The sequence below is a fragment of the Silurus aristotelis genome (assembly GCF_946808225.1).
Source record: "Silurus aristotelis genome assembly, chromosome: 16".
NCBI lineage: Eukaryota > Metazoa > Chordata > Actinopteri > Siluriformes > Siluridae > Silurus > Silurus aristotelis.
In genome coordinates this window covers 12,504,046-12,531,377 of record NC_139589.1, presented here as the reverse complement: position 1 = coordinate 12,531,377, position 27,332 = coordinate 12,504,046, and the positions used below count along the sequence as shown (strand labels likewise).

The window sequence follows — 27,332 nt, the reverse complement described above, 5'->3', positions numbered from 1 at the left end:
TTCCAACTCGGGTGCAAACTGTCATTAAAGCAAAAACGAAGACATACAAAATACAAATAAATGTTCGAATTCATGTGAATATTCTATAAAAAATTTACAAGTGCTAATAATATTTGTGTAATTGAAGTTTTGTATAAAGGTATCTAGTAAATTGCTTACTAACCAACTTTAATCTCTCATCTAAACTGAGTCATACTGCATATATTAGGAATAGTGCATTCTGGGACTGTTCACACCAATGTGCCAAATATTCTACACTGGATATTTCATTAAATTTGACATTGAATATCACATGAGAAGTGGTGAGAAAAAAAAGCTTGTTCCTTTGACCTGACTCATCTTTTATGTTTGATTATTTTTTTTCTCCAATTAAATGCCAAATGTCAGGGGCACACACCCACTGATTTCTCACAGTTATAACAAAAATATAGCTCCAACTAATGACAAAAATAAAATAAAAAAATAGCCAAACGCATCACAAATATTTCAGGTATAAATCGTCCTTTAGGGTTAAGTGTACGAATAAGCATGATCAGTCCACATGCCCAGTAATCTTTAAAAGTTAAAATAAAGACTTTCCCTCATTCCTCAGAATGTTTACTGTTTGCCTGGGCCAACTTTATTTAATATCTCAGGTACCTCAACATGGGGTCTTTTTACCCATGGGGGCCTAAAATGTGACATTTAAATTAAAATGAATTTAGATTTTTTTTATATTGGCTGAAACTTTTCTGACACAAAGGAAAAGGAAGGAAAACAAGCTTAAGCTTTTTTCAAAACTAAAATGTAGTGATGCTGCTGAGATGCTTCATATATTCTGTACATTCTTAGTGTATACTTTAGGTAAAAATTTTTAAATTACACAGTTCCTCAGTTTGACTGACAGAAAAAATAAAGGTTGCTTTAAAGCAGGAACAGTTACTTGACATTAGTTACTTGAAAGCAGGAACAGTCTAGGAAAATAAGAACAGAACCAGCAAGGATCCTTCTAAACAAGCTCATTCATTATATTTTATGGAGGAGAAATTCATTACAGTGCATTTTATGTGTAATATAACCTGCAACGATAAATGACAGATCATTCCAAGATAATACATAAGTCAGATCCAAAAGCATTAAACACGGTTTATCCTTGTGAAGGAAATAAAAAGCTTCATGACGGAGAGCTTAAAGAACAGTTCTCTGAATATACACTTCACTTCCTTCCAGCAGAACTGAATGATATGCCATAAAACAATATACAGTATGAAGCCATTCATACACTGTACAGTATCATCACAATATATAGTATCATTGATTGTATCACTATATACACCATATACGGTTGCTAACAAGCTGGAAATAAATACTAGTGTAAAAAAATATATCTTTTAAAAACTGCATTTTAATGATACTGTTAATGTTTTTAAGTCTGAATCTTCAAAATAATAAAAAACTTGTCAGCTGCTGCTAAAATGTGTAAAGGTGATTAAATAGCAATTAAAAGATACAAATATATAGTATGACCTCTGAAAGGTGTATTGTAACAGTGCATCATGATATCCATATAACATCATATTCATATTCATAGTCCTGCATTTTTATAAAATGAACTTAATAAAATATTTTATCAAGGTTCACAAATTCGTGTAGAAAATGCATCACTGCTACAATATAAAGTATAAATCACATATAAATGTTTCTCAAGGTGGTGGTTCTTTCCATCATTCAGGAAGCAGAATTATGGGACAACTGATTTCATCCAGTAAGCGGAAACACCTTTGATTTTGAGATGGGCGTCTTCAGATTTATCCAACATGTTAAGGAAAGCTAAATAGACAGAAATTATTTTGGAGAGGAAACTCCCTTTTCTTGAATTAAATACAGATGAAGTTGGATGAAGTACAGATGAAGTAGCCATAAAGGAGACTATAATACTTTGTGTTTTATACCATGGAATATAAGCCACTGCTCACACTATCCAGCAACAAAGGAACTGATGATCACTTCATTCCTATGCATGAGCTGGAACAAGAACATTCTGTTAGTTTCATGCAACTTAAAGAATTCAGTAAAGAAAAAATCCAACTGACTGACTTGATTGACAGACTAAATGGACCTAGGACCTAGGTTTGTGGTCCATTTTTTACAAAAATACCAAACCTAGGTTTGTGGTAAAAAGATTTTTTCAGTTTCTAGCTTCCATTTTTTACAAAAATTGAAGAAAACCCTTTTTTATTGTTTTTTGTTTGATTTATAGGTAAAGTTAAATTATGTTCCACAATGTTCAGGAATGCTGTAGGAAACATGATAAAGAGTTCAGTTTGCCACCAAATTCTTAATCCAATCATGCTGAACAAACCAACCATAGAGGCCCCACATCACAATTTACAGGATTAAAAGGATCTGCTGCTATTCTTGGTGTCTGATATTACAATACACCTTCAGAGGTCTTGTGAAGTCCATGCCTCAACAGGTCAGATTTGTTTTTGGGTGGCACAAGGCAGACTGCACAATATTAGGCAGGTAGTTTTAATGCTATGGTTGATTGATGTATAATGTAGGTTATTACACACAGACCTTTGTATTTTTTTTCACAAAATGAAATTGACTTTCACATAGCACCTCAATTTCCCAACTCCATCTGACTGCAATCTTTGCATCATTGCTTTGCCCCCAAGTTATTTTCTTGTTAAATGGAATCATATACAAATAAATTGCAAATCTATAATTAGATTTCTAAATCAGTAATAAATGCAACTGTGATTGTAACTTTTATTCAAAAAAATACAGATGTACTATCAAAGCACATGATTACAATTCTTGCTCAAAGGTTTTGACTAAAATATCTTACTAGTGTAAATGATGGCGTGTGTAATTCTATAAATGGAGAGTTGTTACAAATTTTACAAACTTCATAAAACTGAGATTTGTATTTAGACAGGAAATGACCTGCATATTTTTCATTTCCCCCGGCAGTAGTTAATATCTGATGCTTAGCTTTGGAGTTCCAGTGTAGTAAAAACTTTATGGTGGACTTAAATGGTATTCCTTAGTCTGGAACATGGTTGGATACGCTAAATAACAGAAAGAACCTGATAATATAAACATCGTCAATCAGGTATGACCAGAATATGGGCAGAAAAGTATCACAAGTCATTAGACAAAGCAGTATGATTAGGAAAAAAATGCCCATTTAGCCCTCCTTTAATTTTTACATAAAACAATTAACTAAACATTTCTAGTATATGAAAACAGGGGTCTTTCTTTCTTCTGTGCTTTCTTTCAGATTGAAGGTTGAAAGTATTGAAAATCATAGAGGTGATTTTCAGCCTGTCTACTACGGAAGCCAATAAATGATGTCAAACATTTATCATCTGTAAGTTTCCTGCTCCTCTCTTTATCCCACACCTCACCCATTCCTGGACTGTCCATCTGCATTTGCCTCAAACGTCTGCTTCAAACTGTCACTGTAACACCCAGAGCAAACACATAGCAATATGACAGGCTCACTTGGTTCACAGCATGTATACTATCCAAGAGGCCTTTTAGAAGTTTATTTTCTTGCCAAAGTAAAATATGTGAGGTCTGTATCAACATTCTTTTCCTCTCCAAAATGATTAAATGATGAAAAAAAAAGAGTTTGAATAGTTTCCAAGGAAAACTTTTCCTGACTTAAAATTGCAGGTTGCGGAACTGTTCAGAACTCAAATTTAAATGTTTTTGCTGTCTTATATAAAACTGTAATTAATCCCGTATGATAACTTCTAAAGCGCCAACGAATATGAATCATAGTTTTTATAAAACAGCTCTAAGCTCTAAGCAGAATGAATTTATAACTGGAGACCAAACGGCATGCAAAACTTTGTCCACTGGATTCCCAACACCTGTTAGACATAACTAAAATTAATCAAATAAAACTTTTGACTGGCTGTTTCTTGAAGAACACAGCTTATCCTTCTGAACAGAACAAATCTTTAATGACAAACGAGAGGGCTGTTGGCTCGTAATTGAACAGTCACTGCAGGAGGTACATTCTGTAACATAGAAATCATTCTATATTAATAGTATATTTTAAATATCAATACAAATTGTAAATAGTACCACAAAGAGCAGTGGGAAATTGTAGAGGTTATAGATTAGTACTTAAGCTGTCACGTAGGAATGAAAAATTTTGAAGTTGCCCTCAGGTCAGTGAGTATTTCAGGAAAGCATTTCGGGCCGTTCACATGAACCTTTACTATAATAAGACTTTGTCAGATAAGATCAGTGATCCAGCATGGCTTTGTTTGCTCTTTTATGAGGTACATTATGTTCATCATGTTCAGTAATACTCCCCATATGTCCAAACAGATTCTCACGGCGCTCTGTGTTTTGAGATGCATTTACCGAAAGGCAGGTCCTGAACGGACACATCCATAGATAATATAAACAACAGTGCACACTGATATACAGTGCATGGTTTAAATAATTTGTGCTTTAATTATATGTTCAATGAAAAAAACCATACCACAGTACAAACCTAATATGAAGGGAATCACAATAAAAAAATATTTTTTGTTCCAACTCAAAAACAATTAGTTGATGACATGTATAGGTGCAGGCTAGTGACTGTGCTTTGTATGTGACAGAATCTAGCTAAGCTCACTAGGTAATATATAAACACGGACACTCCGCTTTGAAAAGAATTCTAATTATAATAATAATAATACACAGCAGTTTTTAGAAATGAAAAGAATTGCCATTTATTACATATTAGTTTTAGATTATGTAGATTATTCACTGTGTTATTCCATGTGAGTTGCTGTATAAATCTGTATAGTTTGTATTACTATATAAACACCTCATGACAGAAGGTATGCTAACATCAAACGGGTCTTTCAGCTTCTCCTATTTCAAATCACAAAAGTGAATTTTCCTTAAACACTGCAATTGAATGTATAATTTTATACCGATATCAAATCATGAAAGTGTTGCTGTTTCCTCTTTTATGCTTGTCCTCTTTTGCGAGTGTCTATGTATCTTCTATGTTGGTTGTATGTTTTTTTTTTTTTTTTTTGTTATTTGTGTAATGGGGAAAAATCTATAGCATTAATACTATAAAAGCACATAAATACCTGGTAAAAGTTCAAAAAGGCTATGATCTAATTTGGGCTTAAATAATAAATGTAGTAAAGTATATTTATCTCTACACTTGAGCCAAATAGGATGTCGATTGAAATTAAAACAGTCTACCATATGCTATATCGTCTAAAAAAAAAACCCATCTTAAGAAGCTGGAGACACGTAATCGCTTTAGAGCAGAACTTCAATGCACTACTAAGTCCACATCCTTCACTACTGAGTGGCCTCGGATCAATTAGCCTCCCCACAGGTACAACTCAACGACAGAGATACAGAATTAACCAGCTGCCAACATAAGTACATCCCCATGCTTTTAAAGCCATTAAGCTTAAGAGCCGCAGTTAGTGTGTGTTGGCCCCTTTAGTTTGTATATAACTGACACAAACGACACCATTCATCTGCCCTATAGGTCATTTTCATGGTAAACAACATGTGTTTTTCACTTCAACACAGCTGCTGTGTATTTATGGTGATGCTCAAAGAATGCCCAATAACATCTTTGTGAGGGAAATAAAAATATTACTTTATCGATTATAAATAATCACATGGAAAATAGACAAGGTTTAATACAATTAAAATGGTACATTCATTTTAGTGCTTCATGGTCCATTATTTTTGCTCATGTGTCCACTGTAAACACTTTTGACAGTGGACATGGATTAGCCCCTTATGCAGCAAGCTTCAAAGCATTGTGTGTTTTGGCACCTTTCTATCATAGCCAGCATTAACACCAGCACTCAGACTAAAAGGGTAGGGAACTTGCCTGTAAAGGGTATATGCCTGTAAAGAGGAACAGCCAGTAAGAACCAGTCTCTACCACCTCTAATAAGGCACTCATGCATGAATATAATGACTGTTCAGGTTGGCACGCTCCACACTGACCTTCATATTGTTCTGTTCTATGATGAGATGGCTCTATATAGCACAATGTAAAGGGCACACACTCTGCAGAGCACAAAAAAACAGATAAACCTGATGAGTTTTTTTTCCTGGGAATTCAACTGATTACACAACAGATTATACAGAGGACTTCTTAGAGCCCAGGTGCTCATTTCTGAAAAATCAATGCTATCAATAAATTGAATTATAGCTGAATTGATAATATTCAGTGTGGATACAATGTTGGCTTCACAATACTGTTAATTGTAAAGCCACTGTTTTTACTGAACTCCTTGATCCAGCAACTGAATAAAGCCCACTATCTCCAATGTCTCATTTATTTACATATTTTCTAGACAGAAGTGTTTCTCTGTGTAGTGATGTAAGTCTAGAGTATAAAGATAAATACGATTCATTTTAGCATGGTGCTCTTCTGTGCTCCAGCAAGCACTTTTTATGAGGGAAAAAAAATATACAAAATGTGAAAGCAGCCATTAATAAAACTCAGTATTCCATTGTGGGTCGATGTGTAAACAGACAGACAGAGGATAAAACTAAAGGAAACATTAAAACAATTGCAACTAAAAACTGAGCAAGCAACCAGAAAAAAAATAATTTACAAATTCAGCAACTGAATTATAGAGATCTTATGAATTGTCTATTAATGGAAAATTTTATTCTGTTGCTAATGTCTTTGACCTTTATTAAGTAAACCTTGAGGTTTACTTAATAATTATAGGCTGCTATTTGATATGAATAGATATAAATGCTAGCTAGCTTATATAGATAATAATATTTGACTAGCATGCAAAAGTGAACGTCACTTGCTCTCTTAAAAAATGTTATGGTCATGAAACAATTTCACAAATTCACGTGACTTGGATGTTGCAGGAGAACATGTATGCATTACTTCATACTCCTTTTCAATGTTTGCAAGAATGTTTACAGCCCCCTAGACAAATATTTATTTCACACCATAGCAAGAAAGAAAGCACACGTCGCTATGTACAGAATGACGTCATTGGCTATATAAGGTCTTTAATATGGACTGTATATGAGCCTCAGGGCTTGTATTTGCCATTTCACCAGGACTAGACTTGGGGGTGTCCACAGCTGAAGAAGAACCTCAGAATATGGGTGGTCAAAAAACAAGCAGGGCCTCATGTATCAAGCGAAAACAAATCTTTGCAAATCTCATTTTTGATATGCCGATCAAATCAGACCTGGGCCAAATAGTTTGAACGTGTAAAAACATCTCGAACATCTTTGGTAAATAAAAGCCAATCCCTGAGGATATGAGATTCATTTCAGTACAGAAGTTCCCACGTTTCTTGCTCATTTTGTGGTGCATGCTATGCAAATGTTGTACAGATAAGGGCATCAAAATAAGTTATTGTCAGTGTAGTGACAAAATAGCAAATAGAAATGTTGGCATGCTTTTTAGTTTCTCAGTTTTGCCAAAATATTTTAGTAATCATATGTGAAAATTTTGGCAGTGTTGTTCTTTTACATCTATATGCATCTAGACACTATGAAGACTGTGATGTTATAACTGACAGATAGATGGACACAGATTACAAAGCACCCCTGTCTAGGACATCGATTTGAATGTTTTACACTCATTATACTCAAGCAGCTGTTCTCAATGTGTGTCCATGTTTTATTTTTTTCCTTTTATTGTACAAAGTGGAAATTATAGCCATTAAATATTAGAATTTAAATAGTTTCCAAATTTGACTAGTTACTTGTATTATATGGTTAGCTCACTTACTTTTTTAGAATACATTTCAGGAATAAAAAGGTTTTACACTAATTAGTCATAACATTATGACCAATAGCCTAATATTGTGTTGTCCCCATTTTGCTGCCAAAACAGTCCTGACTGGTCGATCATTAACATCTTCATAATTTGAGCTACAGTTGCTCGTCTGTTGGATCAGACCACACCGGCCAGCCTTCACCCCCCAAGTGCATTAGTGAGCCTTGGCCCCCCATGACCCTGTCGCTAGTTTACCACTGATCCTTCCTTGGTCCACTTTTAATAGATACTGACCACTGCAGACCGGGAACAGCCCACAAGAGATGCAGTCATCTAGCCATCATAATTTAGATTTAATAGATAGATGGATAGATAGATAAATCTATCCATCTATCTAGTGGAGATAAATATGTAAATATATGTACAGCATGTACAACAAATAAATAAATATATAGGCTGCAGTGGGGGAAATAAATATTTGATCCTCTGGTTTGTAAATTTACCCCCTTACAAAGAAATCAACAGTCTAGAATTTTTATGGTATTATTGGTATTATTGTATTATTTTTATGGTTTATTTTAACAGAGAGAGACAGAATATCCAAAAGAAATCCAGAAGAAAAAATTCTAAATTCCACACACCCAAATTAGTCATGTCCCTTTAGGAAAGTACTCCTAATATCAACTTGTTATGTGTATAAAAACACCTGTCACAGAATCAACCTCTTCCATTTAAACATCTCCACCACCATGGGCAAGACCAAAGATCTGTCAGAGGACCACAGGGACAAATTTGTAGACCTGCACAAGGCTGGGCTACATCATGCATTTAAGTTAGCTGTCAATATATATATATATATATATATATATATATATATATATATATATATATATATATATATATATATATATATATATATATATATATATATATAACTAGTACATGCTTAAATTTTTTTTTTACCTCTAAGTTAGATGTAAATGAACAATTAGATCAGTTAGTCCAAAATAAAGAGTCCTTTAATAATTGCAAAAGATAAAAAACACAGGGGTCGCCACAGCGGATGATCCTCCACACGTTTCACTTGGCACATGTTTTAATGCTGGATGCCCTTCCTAACGCACCCCCCCCAATTTATCCGGGCTTGGGACCAGCACTGAAAGTGGCTGGGGTTGGTTCCCTGACCAGGGATCGAACCCAGGCTGCAGCGGTGAGAGTGCGGCATCCTAACCACTAGACCACCAGGGAACCTTATTATTATTATTAATAATATTAATAATATTAATAATAATAATAATAATTATTATTATTATTATTATTATTATTATTATTATTGCTTCAGCAAACTTGTTGTGTCAAAAGGTGCAGGCTCTTTGTTGGTACTCTGACGAATGAATGCTACAAAGGCTAATATGCTTTTCTATTAGGTAAGGTCACACATTCACTTAGGTTTGTTAATGGTAGAGTGGCTTGTAAACTTATGTCCAGCCTTATCTTCTAAAACCATTACAGGAGCAAACCTAATAATCTGTGTGAACAGTTTACGCTCAAGTCATCATACAATATAATAGACTTAAATTTAAAACTTTAATGATGCTCACACTCAAGTTCCAGTTAATAAAATTGTCTCTTTTTCACTCTAAACGGGGAAATATTTATTAATTATAATCGTCTGCTGTCATTCAGAAAACAAGGTTAAATGCAAAAGGAGTTTTTCATTGCCTTTGGCTTGCTTATTAGAAACTTTCCAAAAAATGATTAAAATTTTGTATCTATATTTTTTCAAAGCTGCTGTTTGAAATTATCTTTTGTTAAAAGTGATTTCTAAATATAACTGAAATTACACTGTGCAGACAAGGCTTGAAATGTTTGAATGGAACAATCCGTTTCGGTCTGTGTTTTTACGACAGTTTCCATAATACTGCCAGTTTGAATAAATAGACAAGCTAAAAAAAATAAAACAAGAACAAAAAAAAGACAGGAATTAAATAGGACATGTAAAGTTTCTGTGTGATTTAAGACAACTGAGTGTTTTTCCCCCTGAAGGTGCTAAACACGTGCTGTCAAAACAACCACAAATTACATTTTTACTCAGAAACGCTATAAATTATTATTATGAGTGGAATTTACTTGACATAGCATTAACCTGGTAAAGGCAGGATATGTATTGCTCCAGAGATTAGATCTGTCCTAGTTCTGGCCAAAAATGGAAACAATAACTTTAGCCATGGATTTCAAAGGATACCTTTCAAACATTTGTTTCTAGCTGAGATTAGCGATATTGCTTTCATCTGGTTTCCCTGAAGTCAGGCTTCATAGACAAAACAGAACAGCAATAAAGCTTGATAATTTGACGACATAACGTTTTTATGCAATTATATCTTCATGCTTTGTAGAGCTGTATTGATAGTGATAGAAAACACCAGGCTCATATGACCACAGGATCATTTTGGTGTTCTACCCAGAGTGGTATGTCATGGACACCACAGGCTCACTTACATGTTTATTTTCACATCACAGCTATTAGGTCTGAACTATTATCTATCATTCCAGCCTATCTGAGACAGAAAGAGTCGTAATAGCATGCTGTTACTTTCACACAAATGCCCACCTTCCACCCACAACAATCTTAGTTGCTTAGGACACATATAACACCCATTGCACCAAGACTTTTTTTTTAATCCAAAAAATAAGAAGAGTAGTATTGACTCCAGGTCGAGGTACTACATATAATTCTTACATCACCATATTGGATACATGAAATAAATTCACACTAACATCACTAACCCATAAAAGGTGAATATTCAAACCAGCTGACTGATGGTGAGAAAAGAAAACAAAGCTGGTCAAATCATAAATCCATGCTCACGCACAGCCCTTTTTTCAACCATGAAAAGGATTTTTATTTGGAAAATATCTTCTTGTGATTTACTGGTGACATAAAGTACTTTTATGATGTTTTAAGGAGAACAAGAAACCAGAAATCGCACGATACTGCATGAGGATCTATCATTCCGGAATATATTAGTCTACAAGCCATGCATTAAACAGTTTACAGAGAGACCATATCTTTATAATGCCATTCATATCTGAATGCTGAAATGTGCTATGCAGTTTAGTGTTTTTTCAAATAACTGGCACTGCCTACAGTTCTTACTTGTGTAGAACAATGTTTCTATTAAAGGTTGCTAAAACAGCCGAGACTGGGCTGAATCTGAGAACTAACTGCATCAAGCTGCAGTGAAGGCTCGTAAAAGTGTGCTATAAAATTGACAGGATGCATCAACCCTGAGCTCCTGTTTAAACCCACTTCAATGTAAAAGTGCAAAGCAACAAACACAGTACTGAAATAAATTCATCTTATTTCATTTCTTATCTTATTATAAAAAAAATCACTTTAGTTTTGTACAAAACTAGACACATTGTAAGTTTGTACACATCGCACATTGCACGTTACAAAAATGTAAGCACAAACCCTAATCATAAAGGTCACAGAAAACATGTATGCACTGTTTGGGCATACAAACAAAATGACTGTTTTATTTAATTAATTAAAGCAACATCAAACAGCACTTCAAGTTTAACAGATAAATAAATAAACGCTAACAAACAGCTCAGCTTTTGATTAAATTACACTGTTTCATGTAATGAATGCACGAAGCAGATGCAAGTGCAGGGTAAAAACGTTAATTATAATACAGGCAAACAAATCCAAAACAGCAAGCAGATTTAAAATCCTAATCCAGGCTAAGGTCAGGCAATTCGCAAACAACAATATAAGGATATAATATGAACAAGAACGAGAAAACAAAACAAAACCAAAAAGTAGAAAAGGCCAAGAACACCTGAAACATGTAACATAAATAGCTAATCGCAGTGACACCAGAAAATTAAAACAAAGAAGTGTGTGTGTGTTTGTATGGCAGAAAGTACAGGTCAGCTGGCAGCAGGAACAAGTGTGTGTCACAATCATCTGAGAATGGAATTTTAATTAAACGCAACAAAGAAGACTTTACCCTGCAAGTTATGTAAAGCTGAGCTTGTGTTGCATGGAAGTACCTTAGTGTTGCACAAGCACATGAAAAGAAAACACACTGGTGTCACGGATGAAGGTAAAACATCAGCACGGTGAGCAAAAACTGTATAAGCTCATCGTTCAATTCTATTCAATTAATTTTTATTTGATTTTAACAATGATTTTAACAATGAACATTGTCTCAAAGCAGCTTTACACCGATTATTTGGTGAAAAAAATAAATAAGATGTTTTTTAAAAGTGTAAGTTTGTCTCTGCCGGTGGTGACTGTGGAAAGGAAAAACTCCCAGAGATAGTATGAGGATGAAACCATCATATTAAAATGTTATAGTTTATTGAAGTGCTATTGTGTAAACTGTTTGTTTGCTAACTTCAGGAAAGTCACACTAAATCTGGCTGCAATATTTTGTGTCTGATGGCACTACTTTGTGTTTTGTGTATCTGTCCTACACTGTCTTGTGTCTTTTGTCTGCACAGTTTGCACTAGGTTGTATATGATGCCCTTTATGTAGCTAGGACAACTACTTTACTTTAGTCCTTATCTCTGTGTTCTGTTATGTAGCTCTATGTTGTGTGATGTTGCTCTATGTTGTTTTATGTAGCACCAGGGTTCTGGAGAAACATTGTCTCATTTTACTGTGTACTGCTTCAGCTATAAATGGTTGAAATGACAGTAAAAGCTTCTTGACTTCACTAGATCTGTTCTGGCGTGACGCACAAGCATCAGATTGCGCAATCAATTTGCTCACAACGTAGTGATGGATTAAATTAAAACTGTGCAAAAAAAAAACACTAAATCTAAAAGCAGCAAATAACAACAGCAGTAAATGAAAAAATCTTTAGTCACTGTTGCATTTTTCAGCAAATGTTTATGCATTTGTACAGCAATATAATCTTTCCCTCTGTTTAATTAAGAGTGTTAGCTTGCTGCGCTTCTCCATTCCATTCTCTTTTTGTAACATTTGTCTACAACAACAGTTATCAACTTGGTTGACAAGCATTGTTGTCAACTTGCCATCTGTAATTATCATTAAAATCAATAAAAATATTGATTTATACAAATTGCTTCACCTCGCATAGTGAAATGTTTTTTTACAGAAAGAAACAACCCAGCATGAGTGAATTTGTTTAAAAGAAAAATCCCCTGCTGGCCCAAACATTATCAGAAGCACTGACCTACATTTACAACATCAATTCTTATATTTGTTCTATGAAATTGTATTAATTTATGTATCAGTTTATTTTCTTTATTTCGTAGCGTTTCTCTTGGCTGCACTTCTTCCAGTACGTGTATGTGGATGTTAGATTTTTTGTCCAATCAGATCTCAGCCTCTATGTGCTGCCAAGTCAATCTAATCTGCCCAGGGCTTTCAAAGTCAGTACTGCTGGCCTTTTTACCTTAGAGAATATTATCAATGAGTCTGTTTCTTTAACCAATCAGATTAAAAATTTGCCTCACGGGGCCAGCTAGTATTTTTCCGTCCTCTGGTCAATGGGAAACTGTTACAGACAAGTTTGACTGGCAATACACGTGTGTAGCGTGCTGCACACATTAATACATCTGAGTTAGACTTTTTTATGCCTATGAAGGAAGAGAAATTGTTTCGTTTCCAGACATACTTAAAATTACATTTTCCAGAAAAGCTAGACAATGTAAGGAGAGGTCGGCCAACCCTGAAGCTAGCTAGCTTGTCTCAGCTGAGAAAGGGTTTGTTTACCACTTTCAGACCAGTGAATACGAGTGGTACCATTGGCTTACAGCCTCTGAGGAGCGATGCAAATTATGCATCTCTGGTGAGTAGGTTGTATTTTATAAAAAAAAAAAAATGTTTTTGTCATGTTATTAGACAAATATTGATTCTGAAATGCTCCAGATGATGTAGGTGGCACAGTTGTGGTGGTAGTGTAGAAGTTTGGAGTTGTCTTAACTGTGTTTCTTGCTTTAGTAAAATGGTATTCACCCTCCATATGCGAAATGCCTCTGTCTTTGTAATGCTACGTGTTGTTATCTTGAGTTTTTGTATAGTATTATATGGTCTATAATTGCGACGTGATAGTGGTGTATTAAGAGGTGAATTAAGTCGGGTATTAAGTCAGGCCCAGGTACCAAATAATTATATATATATATATATATATATATATATATATATATATATATATATATATATATATATATATACACACACACACACACACACACACACACACACACATACAGGGGGTGTCACGATACACAAAATTCACTGCTTGGTACGTATCTCGGTTTTCAAGTCACTTGTTTAAATAATATATAAAATAATAAATAAGAATATAAATAATAAATAGAATAGAGTTCGAATCTCCCCCCGTTTATTGCAGTATTGCATTTGCCACATTATATATATATATATATATATATATATATATATATATATATATATATATATATATATATATACACACATACATATACAGTATGTGTGTGTGTGTGTGTGTGTGTGTGTGTGTGTGTGTGTGTGTGTGTGTGTGTGTGTGTGTGTGTGTATGTGTGTGTTTGTGTGTGTGTGTGTTTTGTATATAAAAAGAAAGCTTGAGGTCACATCCTGTTCAGCATCCATGTTTAAGACTGTGCAGCTGCCAAGCAAGTGTGCAGTGTGATAATCACGACCCTCCCACGGGTGAACCATTAACCAGACGAAACGCATGAGGACATCTTTATGACGAGCCGTAACAACAACATCCCTAATCTCAAACAGTGTCATAAAACACTTTAGCGCTGTGCCCTGTTTCAGGTGCCATACATGAAGTTGATGAGTGTTATGCGCAGACCTACCTGCTCTGCGTAACTTATTTACTTGTATTTATCTAAGCTGAGGAGTTACGGTATGAAAATGCACCACACCACATGTTAGGAGAACACAGTGGCGTGTGCTATTCCTGGAAGATAATAAGTGAAACTGAGTTACAATTACCAGGAAAAAAAAAAAAAAAAAAGTATCTGCAAGAGCATATCCTGAAGTGTATTTCTCTTATACTACAGCAATTTTCTAAAATACTTTTTTTAATTTTATCAAGAAGTTACAATAATATTTTACTGTTAAATTAGCAACGATAAACACTTGCTCTAAGTCTTTTTTTTTTTTTTTTTTTTTATTTATTTATTTATTTTTTTTATTGCCACGTTACCTTAAAATGTAAAATACTCTGTCCTAAAGAATTTTTTGTTTCTAAGTTACAGTAAACTACATACAGGAAACTTCTTGTGGACAATGAACTATAACACCCATATGTGGGTACGATTGTCTAGTTTGGTTTTATAAAAACCTGATTTCAAAAAAGATAGGACACTGTACCAATTGTGAATAAAAACAGAATGCAATAATGTGGAAGTTTAGAACTTTAGTATTTTATTCAGAATACAACATAGATGACATATCAAATGTTTGAACTGAGAAAAATGCATCATTTTAAAGGAAAAATAAGTTGATTTTAAATTTCATGGCATCAACACGTCTCAAAAAAGTTGGGACAAGGCCATGTTTACCACTTTGTGGCATCCACTCTTCTTTTTATAAAGAACTGTCTGCAAACGTCTGGGGACTGGGGAGACAAGTTGCTCAAGTTTAGGAATGGGAATGTTGTCCCCTTCTTGTCTAATACAGGCTTCTGGTTGCTCAACTGTCTTAGGTCTTCTTTGTCGCATCTTCCTCTTTATGATGCGCCAAATGTTTACTATGAGTGAAAGATCTGGCCTGCAGGCTGGCCATTTCACTACCCGGATCCTTCTTCTACGCAGCCATGGCACTGTCATGTTGGAAAATGCAAGGTCTTCCCTGAAAGAGATGACGTCTGGATGGGAACATACGTGGTTCTAGAACTTGGATATATTTTTCAGCATTGATTTGTGCCTTTCCAGATGTGTAAGCTGCCCATGCCACACGCACTCATCCAACCCTATACCATCAGAGATGCAGGCTTCTGAACTGAGCGCTGATAACAACTCGGGTTGTCCTTATCCTCTTTAGTCGGAAAGACATGGCGACCCAGTTTTCCAAAAAGAACTTAAAATTTTGATTCGACCACAGAGCAGTTTTCCACTTTGCCACAGTCCATTTTAAATCAACCTTGGCCCAGAGAAAACGCCTGCGCTTCTGAATCATGTTTAGATATGGCTTCTTATTTGACCTATAGAGTTTTAGCTGGCCTTTGACACGGTGGATTGTGTTCACCGACAATGTTTTCTGGAAGTATTCCTGAGCCCATGTTGTGATTTTCTACTACAGCAGCATTCCTGTATGTGATGCAGTGCCGTCTAAGGCCCCGAAGATCACGGGCATCCAGTATGGTTTTCTGGCCTTGACCCTTACGCACAGAGATTGTTCCAGATTCTCTGAATCTTTGGATGATATTATGCACTGTAGATGATGATAACTGAGAAACTCCTTTCTGATTTTGCTCCACTATTTTTTTGCCGCAGCATTGGGAGAATTGGTGATCCTTTGCTCATCTTGACTTTCTGAGAGACACTGCCACTCTGAGAGGCTCTTTTTTTTATACCCAATCGAATATATACCACGTTGCGAATTGACCTAATAAGTTGCAAATTGGTCCTTTAGCTGTTCCTTATATGTACATTTAACTTTTCCGGCCTCTTATTGCTACCTGTCCCAACTTGTTTGGAATGTGTAGCTCTCATGAAGTCCAAAATGAGCCAATATTTGGCATGACATTTAAAAATGTCTTACTTTCAACATTTGATGTGTTATCTATATTCTATTGTGAATATATACGTTTGAGATTTGTAAATTATTGCATTCCTTTTTTATTCATAATTTGTACGGTGTTCCAACTTTTTTGGAATCGGGTTTGTATGTTGTAGCATTATAATTTCTTTATTATGAAAAAAGCCCAAAAATATTACAGCATGCACATGCCCTTGCAAACCAAATGAGAGCATGGTTTGCCAAGGTTGGGGTGGAAGAAGTCGAGTGGCCTGTACAGTGCCATGAACTCAACCACTTCAAAAACATTTGTAATAAATAGGAATTCAGACTACAGCCCAAACATTAATGAGAAACCTCTTATGCTCTTGTGTCTAAATGAGCAAATCCCTCTAGACACACTCTTAACCTAGTGGAAAACAAAAGAATGGAAGTTGTTATAGCAACATGGGGATAAATGTTGGATAAATTTGTATCAATGTAATATTATTATAAAATTAATGTATTCATATAAGATTTTGGAATAGCTTTTTAGCTAGTTAGAATTAGAGTCAATAATTCACCAGCACTGTAGTATTTAAACTTGAGTCATAAAAGAAACTAAATTGATTCACAGTTGTTTTGTTTGACATTAACCATAGCTATAAATGGATAAATATAGATTAGTATATAGTGTTATAGTGTATAAATACAGAATTGTTATACAAATTGCTGTGGTGTAAGAAGAATAAAAATCAGGTGCTGTTATAGGGAAATCATGTTCATGTTACAGCATTAATAACTTGTTAAGCTGCCCAATATCATGCTGAAGGAAAAAAAATAATGAACAATTTTTGGCTTAGATCCTTCATAAATCTTTCTTGGCAGTAACAACATGCACAGGCTTCAGCTTAGACTAAGCAGTAATGCTGGTTGTATCTGGCTTTCACACTACCCCTACGTCCAAAGTTCCCCTTGCAGGAGTAAACCTTTGCCAGGCTAATAGTGCACCACCAAATCACATGCACCTGAATAAAGCCCAGGCATTGCTTCACCACGCAAACTTCAGTAGTCTTTAGAAAAAATAATAGAGATTTTTCTCCACAGGAATATAAAATACAGTGATTGACAGTACAGGTGGGTGTTGGAGGACTGGCAGCAGTGGGGTTGATGGCCAAATGAGGATACAGAATGTGAATGTGATTTTTTTTCCTGTACCTCCTCTGCAGCACCTCCAATCACCACACTGATAATGAAGCCAGTGAGACAGAGAGTCATCACAGCGTGCTTCTCTCTGGTGTTACACAGTACATGGTGTGAATATTAATGGAACTGTGTCAAACAAAATTTAAAACCAGGTGATGGTTTTCCAATCTTAATCTGAACACTGAAGTCTAACCTCTGCCCACTCTCACCAAGATCACTGAATATTTTGTTCTGAGTTCTTTGTGTGTTGGAGCATTACAAATCCTGGTACTGTTCACCATAAAAATCACAGGAGATTAGCATTTTCTGAAATGTTCATGTCTTATTTAAAATCATTAAGATCACATTCTCTTCCATTCTAATGTTTGACTGAAGCTCTTGAATTGTATCTGAAAGAATTTATTTACTCAGCTGCTGCCACATGACTGTGCCCCATGCCACTAGGTGCCAGAGGAGAAGAAATTGATTTGGTATACTTACAAGAACATTTTGAGAAAAGCTGGGCAGTTTAAAACAGTTCAAAATCCATTTATATTTTTGCATTTGCTTTTCTGCTGAATTTGCACAAAAACACACAATTTGCCTTATTTGCAAATTCCCAGGAAAACTGTAATGCATACAAAACATGCACAAAGATGCTAATGTTAATACTGATGCTTCTGCTAGAGATGATGTATGTTGTGCACTTGTGGCTGCAGTGAAAGGAGACTTGGTGAATTGTGTTAATTAGGTTTCTTGCTTTAGTTATGGCATTCATTCTCACTGCATAAGATACCTGTCTTTAATGCAGCTCTCCGTTATACTGATTCTTAGTATAATACTGATGGTTTCTATAGCTGTGATGATATTTATGGTTTCTATAGCTGTGGTATTAAGGGGTGGACTTGGTTCTAAAATGCACAGTTCACCACTTCTAAAAATAATTTATTAGTGATAAATAATTGATTAATAAATAATTTATACTATGATGATTTTATAGTAAAATATATATACAGTAATGTATAAATTGGTACATTTATCATAAACATACTCAAGTACTTTCTCAGTGATCTAACCATGGTAACTTGGAGGTACTAGAACTGGAGCACTTCTAATCTATGACTTGAAGCTATAATTACAGAGCCAACACAAGTAGTTTGCACTGATTCAGTGCAATATTTGCGTGTGATTTAATTTATTGCCCGAAATGGTTAAGTTTCGGATTAGACAGTTGATATTATATTAGTGTAAATTTTATAGTGCACAAAATTACCATGACATTCTTCATTCTTTAGTTCTAAATACATTCACTAGTGTTCTGAGTGTTAAACTATTGAATAAATGTCTAATTATTTTTAAAAGGTAAGCCTGTGTCTTTTGCACAGTGGAATATATGTTGATATTCTAAATTAAGTTTCAGTATGCCCACTATTGCTATTTATTTTAATGCTAAACTGGAGGCTATAAAATATGCTTACTAATTAAAAAAATAAATCCATCAGGGCTGAGTGACTACTTTTGGGTAAAAGTAATGTTATATGTATTTCATATTTACATGGGGTGTTCAGGTAATTCATGCTCCATTATACATTCAAAAGCAATGCTGATGTGAAATATTTAGCCAACAAGTGTGTGATAAAGTGAAATAAGTGTGCATGGTGTTCAAAATCCCTTCAGCAATAACAAATCTGATTCAATCCCACCATGTTTTATTGTTGATGGATCAGATATGTTATTGTTGATGGGATTTTAAACACTCTGTAGGTCACCTTGCTTTGTTATACAGAGTGTAAACCACAACCCAAGTCATTTCTTCTCAGTGGTGGTCTCTTTCCATTAAAGGGGCGTTGACAGATTATACAGAGCAACAGATGGGCTACAGTCAGTGATTTTACACCTACAAAGTGCACCTCGTATAGCAACAATGAAACAAACACAGATTAATTCTGCCTCCTAAATTCATTACAAGTAGTCTTATAGTCAGCTTCTATGGTAGACTGTGTAATTAAATATATTATAAAAACCCATCTTCTTTGTTAAACATATGATATTGTATATATAATAAATATAAAAAACATGTAAAACTCTTCTAAAATTAGGCTCTTTTATATTTCCACTGTAGGTTTTAAATACCACAATACAGCAAACGATTTATATAAAAACAAAATTAGAATAACACAAACGCTGCAGACAACTGCAATAACAATAAAATGTAGAAAAGCACCCACAACCAATAATTGTCCGAAAACAAGCCATAAAGAGGGAAGACACATAAAGCTACCCAAATCACAGAAGGGTGGCCCAGCTGCTGTAATCTGTCTAATCACAGCAGAATGAAAGTTTTCAGCGTTAATCAAGAGATTAATCTGTTTGAAAGGGAAAAATTTTGTTCCGAAGTAAAATAAACGTGCACGTAAAAGAGAAAATGAGCAGTTTAAAAAGTCTGCATGATTTTATACACAGCACATAAAGTCTTCTAGCAATAGGCATGCCACAGTCACACCCACCAAGTCACACATTGCAAAAATCCTCTTCTCCAAAGCCACTACAGAGGTGACTACAAAACACCACGACACTGTCGAACTAAAAAAAAAATGCATGCACTTTCCACCTCTCTCACTGCACAATTTCAGGCAATAATCTCTTTTTTCCCCTCACTCTGAGAAATGGCTGCTGTGTATTGAGCATACTTTTTCTGTATTCACTTTGCATGTATTAAAATGATAATCATTTCAGTGGAAATAAAGCATAGCTGACAATCTACATGCTAAAACCTTTTAACCTAGCTAAACCAAACAGGTCAAAATTAATGAAACAAGAAAAAAATGGGCGAGCAGTTTAACCTGTCAGCATACATGATATGCACAGTTTAAAGAGTTAAGAAAAAGGCTGTGTATATACAGTATATTTAATTTAGATTGTATTTAGTATGTTGTATCCTGTAGTTTGATTTTCAATTTAAAACAAAATGACACACAAAAATCACAAATGTATTATTGTTGCTATGACGCATTTTTGGTACAATTTAAACTTAGGTTTTACAGTATATTACTGTAAAAGCCTTAACTCATTAAGGTACAATATATGGCAGTGTTTTGTGGGCTTCTTCCCATTACACCAATATTTGTTTCTTTGTTGCTATAAATTTAAAAGCAGACAATTATTTGGAATGTTTTTGGATGTTGTAGCTTTACAATTTAATTTAATTGGACCCAAACATGTTCCAGCATGACAATGCCCCTGTGCACAAAGTAAGCTCCATGAATCTTTGACAAGGTTAGAGTGGTAGAAGTCGAATGGCCTGCACAGCTGACCTTAACCCCACAACCCTAAACAATGAATGCACACGAGACCCCCTCACCCCAGCGTTGGTGTCTGATATCACCGATTTAAAGTGCGTCAGAAATGTCACAATGTGAGCATGTGCATCCTGTTAATCTCTTAATGTGACATTCGTCCTATATATGTGAATAATCAACCAAAATACGTACAACCTGTACATAAGATTTATATTCTGATTAAATTAATGCACCGGAGTTTTCTTTATATTCTATCTGCTGTATCTGTAGTTTTTATCTTTTTCATCATAACACTATAATTGTTCCATTGTAACAATTTTTATGTTATTTATTAATATTGCAATGCTGTTCAATGCTGCATTAATGCTGCTGTCAGATTAGATGTTTTTCATAAGTTAGGTGATATTAGCTAGGATTGATAGGAACGTTATTATGGTTCCAGGGTGCATGTCACGTGAGCTGCTCTTTTTTTTTTTTTTTTTTTTTTTTTTTATAACAACGCAAAAGAAACAAGTAAGCTTGGAATAAACAGGTTTTCTGTCATTTCACAATGCAGGAAACCATGTTGAAATTCTCACCCATGGTAATCACACATACAATACATATACAATGGATAGAAATTGAAATCCAGTGAAAGAAGGGCTAAGATCAAAGGGCATTCATTCTGTCTGCAGCGCCATAGGCGAAGCTGAAATGAGCATCAGTACAAAAATAATGTCTATGCATAACAAAAACATACAGTCTGTCTGCACTTGACCCACAAAGATAGCTCCAGAGACACATAAAAGATAAAGCTTTCATATACTAGGTAATTTCATTTTATGAAGAACAGAATGCTGAAAGAAGGAATTACTGTACCTGAGTGCAATTGATGTTCCGTTTACTGATGCTGAGCAAGGTCTACTTGGGCTAAAGCTCCCCTGCCGGGCATAGCGCATGTCCCCGCAGCACAGAATCATGAGGAAAGCTCGTCGAAAAGCCCGGTTCAGAAAAGCATAGAGGAATGGGTTTAAGCCCGAGTTAATGTATCCCAGCCACAGCCATGTGGTCCACATCTGCCATGGTACGCTGTACTGGATAAATGGGTCCAACACGTTAGTGATGAAAAATGGTGCCCAGCACAGGCAAAAGCAGCCCATGATGACTGCCAGAGTCTTGGCTGCCTTGGTCTCGATCTTCATGCGGCTAGAGCCGGGGTGTTCGTGACTGTAGTAAGAGGATATGGGAGTGGATCCGGCGCGATGCAAGATCCGGATCTGCCGAGCGTGCTCCATAGCCGTCACATAGATTCGCTGATAGGCGAGGATCATCAACCCCAGAGGCACATAGAAGGCTACGGCAGAGCAAACAAGGGCATAAGGCCGGTTCACCATGAATATGCAGGATGTCCTGTTTGAACTGTGGCTGAGCTTCCTCTCCTCAATCTGAAGTGTGAAACAACAGGTTTTTATAAAATATATAAAAAAATCAATAAAATAGTACAAAGAAGTAGAGCTTGGGAATGTCACATTGATCATAATTTTGTCTATTTTTGTGTTAAATACTTGGGTATTGGGACTGTCATTTGACTGTAACCTGTTCATAGCTATATGTTAGTTTTGCTATCTAGTTTGTCTAGGACCTGTGTGTGTATGTATGTATGTAATATATATATATATATATATATATATATATATATATATATATATATATATATATATATATATATATATATATATATATATGTGTATCATTTGTCTAAATGCTTATAGAGATGTGACCTAACCTTTAGGGTCATTCTTCAACACATTAATGAATTCATATAAAAAAGGCAACTTACAACTGATATAATGTTACAGTTTATCGTGTGTCAGAAAATGGTTCTTAGCAAAATGTTTTTTATTTTTACTTTTTCTATTAATATTACATGAGAAAAGAGGCTGGAAATTGAACATCAATAGTTTCTTAGACATTACATAACAAAAACGGTAACGATAAATGGGTTTTTGGAAGTGTTGTGCAATGTTATTAAAAAAAGTCATAAAAAGAAATAAAGAGGAACAAAACACTTGGGATGTGGTGTTTAAATAATAATGAAAATTTACTTTGGAAACTGTAACTGTGTTTAATCACACTCTTCTGTTTATCATTTTGCTAAAAGGTTTTCTTTCTTGCATATTGCCTAATTCTAAAATTATATAAGTGAATTTTTTAAAATAGTTATGGCAGATAATTCATAATACAATTTCCAGTTTTTAACTGAATAATGAATACGGTTGAGTTGATATAATAAACTAAAACTGTATGTATGTATGTATGCATATGTAAATATGATTTGCAGATTTGCTTGTGCCTTTTTTTTTTTTCATTTTAAGTTATACAAGCAAAATAGGAACTGAATGTTGGTTTAATTTGGCTAGACTCTATACAGATGCTCTCCAGTGAACCTTCATCATCGACAGCATATGTAAATCTCAGGTCACAGTGGAGAAGCTCCACTCAGCCCTGCAGCAGCGAAAAAAGTTAGCTTTTAGCCAAATGAGCTTGTGGTCTTATTATACAGATTATACGAAATGTATCAGTCTTTGTAAAAGCATGCAGGGTGCTTTTGTAGAATTGCATTGCATTGTATTGTGAAATGAATTCCACAAGCAAAGCTCACATGCTAACACCGATTATCCACTTACAATTTTCTCAATGCCAATGATGTTCCAGTTCTGCATGATTGGAAGGAAGGAGATGAACAAGGGTATAACCCAACACCCCCCCAGCATCAGGGACACTTTCACAGGCGTCATCTTGTTCCTGTAGACCAGCGGTTGGCAGCAGATTGCATAGTACCTGCCAAACGAGAACTAGATAAGTGAATGTGTAGTGTGTGATTAATAGACATCATTGAGTAAACAGGTGTCTTGCATAACCCCCTAAAACACCTATTAACCAAATCTTGTCCCGATTTTTCATATGAATTTCACCGAAACTTGTAAATCACAACACTTTCATACTGTAGCATTTTTTCTTGACAGGCATGAGACACAAAAAAAAAGAAAATGACTCATCACTCAGTAGGGTGGAGGAAGAAGAATGAATGGCACCATGGGATGAATAAAATTGTCGGAGGCAAGAGTGCAAAAATGTGCATGTGTGAACATGAGTGTGTGTGAGTGTGTTTGTGTGTGTGTGAGAGAGAGAGAGAGAGAGAGAGAGAGAGAGAGAGAGAGAGAGAGAGAGATGTGAAAAAAGATAGTGGGAGAAAGAAGGAGCGTTGTTGCCGTATGGACCAGGTGCAGTACAAGAGCCACAGCTGTTCTCTCTAAAGTCATGCAGGATTGCATAATTTTAGTGCATAAACAATGATATTATGCATGTTAAACACTGCACATACAAAACATCTTTTTAAGGGATACAAATGAAGTCATGCAAAGTCTTTTTTTTGCTTTTGTGACCATATGTGCTATTTTGCTGTGTATTAATATTATGTATAATAACATTTCACCAGAATATTCATACATTATGGAAGGCATTTAAAGCAACTCTGAGTGATATTTAAAAGTTTTTCCTGGATTGTAATAAATGTGTGTAATACATTTTAGGCCGTCTATTTCTTAATATTACCAAGCAAGTGACTTGTTTCTTCATTCTAGTCCTGTGTTCCTATTTGTCTGCCCCTGAAAAATGACCTCTGACCTTACCAGAACTGGGGTGCATAGTTTCCTCCCTTTTCCTGATAATGCAACTCAGACCAATTAAATTAGACCAATTAAATTGCCGAACGGGTTCAGGTGAACCAATGAAACTCTTTATATTAAATCAGATGCGCTCCCACTGAATCGGGCCGCACCACATCATAAATATGGATGAGGTTCCTCTGACGTTTGACCTGCCGCTCACTCGGACTGTCAACAGGAAATCTGAATCATTCGCCCTGCTGAAAACAACCGGGCATGAAAAAACACACTTCACCTGTGTTCTGAGCTGCACGGCATCGGGAGAAAAGCTTCACCGATGGTGATTTTTAAACTCACACCGACGCCAAAAGAAAAACTCCTGAGAGAAATTGTTGTGAAAGGAAGGAGGAAGACTGAACAATGACTTTCTTGGTAGGCTACTGTTTAGATACAAGCCGTTTAACAGACCCTGTCTTTCGTTAAAGCCTGTGTAAAGTTCGTTAGTTTTAATGTAGACACCTGCGGCTTATAGAATCTTTGTAAAATTTAGTGAGTGCGCCTTATATTTGGGTGCGCTTAATAGTCAGGAAATTACGGTATATACTTTAATATAATTATATACATGTAACATATGCAGACCTATTTTACCAACAGTATAACAAAAAAGATCACAAAATGTCCAAGTGCCAGCTGGATTCCACCTCATGTAGAGTTTGGACATTGGACCTCCAGTGTATAAACGCTCTGGCATGGAGAAGCTGGTTTTGGATCTTTGATGATCTCATATGTTGAGCTATTTTATGAATTTCTCAGTAGCTCATGGTTTCATAACCTTAAATGACTGCATAAGACTGTAGGAAGGACGTTACTCATAATCTTACATTCCGGTCGGTGTTCATATTAGTTCTCACTCTCCAGTGGTTTGTATTGTTTTGAAGACTTTTAAAGCCTGTTTTAAAGGCTTGCTCATCAGGGATAAATACACATCGCTATAAAAATTAACTTGACTTGACAAAATCTCAACAATAAATGCTTGAATACTGCTTGTTGGTTTTTCCATTAGTGCAAACAAGTCATTAGTGTATAATTATTGGACTAAGATCATTAATTTGGGAATAATTTACAGATTACAAAAAAATGAATGTATTGCACATTATTACATCTAATAATGCATCTACTTGTTATGGTTAAACAGTGTATATTAAATAGTCCATTTATCTATTTTGGGCTTTGTTGGAGAATGACACAAATTGAATAAATGCCTAATATGTTTTTCTTTGAACAAAGTGTTACCAGGAAAATAAGTAAATTGAAGAGTAATATTTACTTATTGCTACATTATAGCTGTGTACTTGACAGGTTATTATTTCCTTTAATACCTTGACTGGATGAATAAATACTCAGGCTAAATAAATGCTCCGAATCTGTGTTCTTCTGAGGAGGCCAATAATAACTAATATTATAAACTTTTACATTTTAGACACTGAGGTATTGGAATAATTTAAGGATTTTCATAGGCCTTTTTATTGAGATTTAATGATGGTATAATCATTAGATCCATAATTAGCTAGAGAAGGAGAAATGTAGGAATCCATAAATAGTATTTAAGACTCAGTAATTACTGCTTAGTTTATAAATAACTCCGACTAACAAACATACTCAACAATGAATTAGTTTCTATGAGTTAATAGGAATGAAATATGTGTTAATGAAGAACTACTCATTGAACCCTTGCAACCTATGAGTTGTCCAATATTCTAAACTTTTTCTACTTAGGCCTAAATGTGTTAATAGAAATGATCAATGTTTCAATATATTGTTTATATATTTAACAAAATAAATGACAAAAATATAGTATATATGTGTATACATATACATATAAATGATTGGCAAGCTGTTAACTGGGAGTTACACACTGAAAGGATTTAATCATAAAAGAAACTTCTATCTATCTATTATTGTTTCTTTCTTTCTTTTTGAATAAAACCAAAAACAGACAAGAGCACCCTTATACTACTTCAGCAGCAAGTTACTTAAAGAAGAAAATATTAAGTTGCTAACAATTAATGCAAATTTATAATCAGTCTGAGAGTGCTGCAGTGCAAACTACACATTTATATTGAAAAGCACACTAAAAGAGAACAAACGTGACACTGAATCGAAAGTGCATCCAAACATACTTAATGTCACAAAACACCAATCAGATATGAGTGAATAATAAACACAGATGCATCAGCTTGTTCCATTGTGTGGGTTATCAGCATTGATTTTCAATTACCTGCTCTAACAAGGGCTCTCTGTTATTATGATAAACAGGCCTTTGGTTATGACCAAGCAGCCCAGATGGCTAACAAGGCAGCTGTGTAATACAGGAAGTACCATGCAATTCAATCCACAATAATTATTCTAGTAAATGTTAAAGTAAATGGTCAAATGTTTGTTTCACCTCTCAGGCTAATTAACAAAACCTCATTAGCTTGTCTGATGGACCTACCTGTCTAGGGCAATGCAGCACAGGTGCAGTATTGATGCTGTGGTAAGCAGCACATCCAGTGAGGTGCGCACAAGGCAGAACGTCTCTCCATAACTCCAGTGGCCGGTAATGAGCTCTATCGCTGCAAACGGCATCACTAAAAGAGCCACCAGGAGGTCTGCGAATGCCAGGGAGACAATGAAGTAGTTGGTCTTCTTCTTCCTAATATAGGTAAAAAGGGACAAGTCACTTCAATCAAATGTAGTCCTATCA

The 27,332-nt window shown here is 35.1% G+C and overlaps 1 protein-coding gene across 4 annotated transcripts in view; it reads right to left on the bottom strand.

The window, feature by feature from the left end:
• LOC310739340 (5-hydroxytryptamine receptor 4) overlaps positions 1-27,332 on the bottom strand; it is a 45,539-nt gene that overhangs the window by 2,668 nt on the left and 15,539 nt on the right. For 3 of the 4 annotated variants that reach the window (XM_083565244.1, XM_083565245.1, XM_083565246.1), the window contains exons 4-6: positions 27,081-27,281; positions 23,606-23,759; positions 21,798-22,363 (exon numbers count right to left, since the gene is read on the bottom strand). In XM_083565244.1, coding sequence (XP_083421370.1) covers positions 21,798-22,363; positions 23,606-23,759; positions 27,081-27,281 — 921 coding nt within the window. The remainder of the gene's footprint in view (positions 1-21,797; positions 22,364-23,605; positions 23,760-27,080; positions 27,282-27,332) is intronic. The other variant, XM_083565247.1, reaches the window with a different exon arrangement.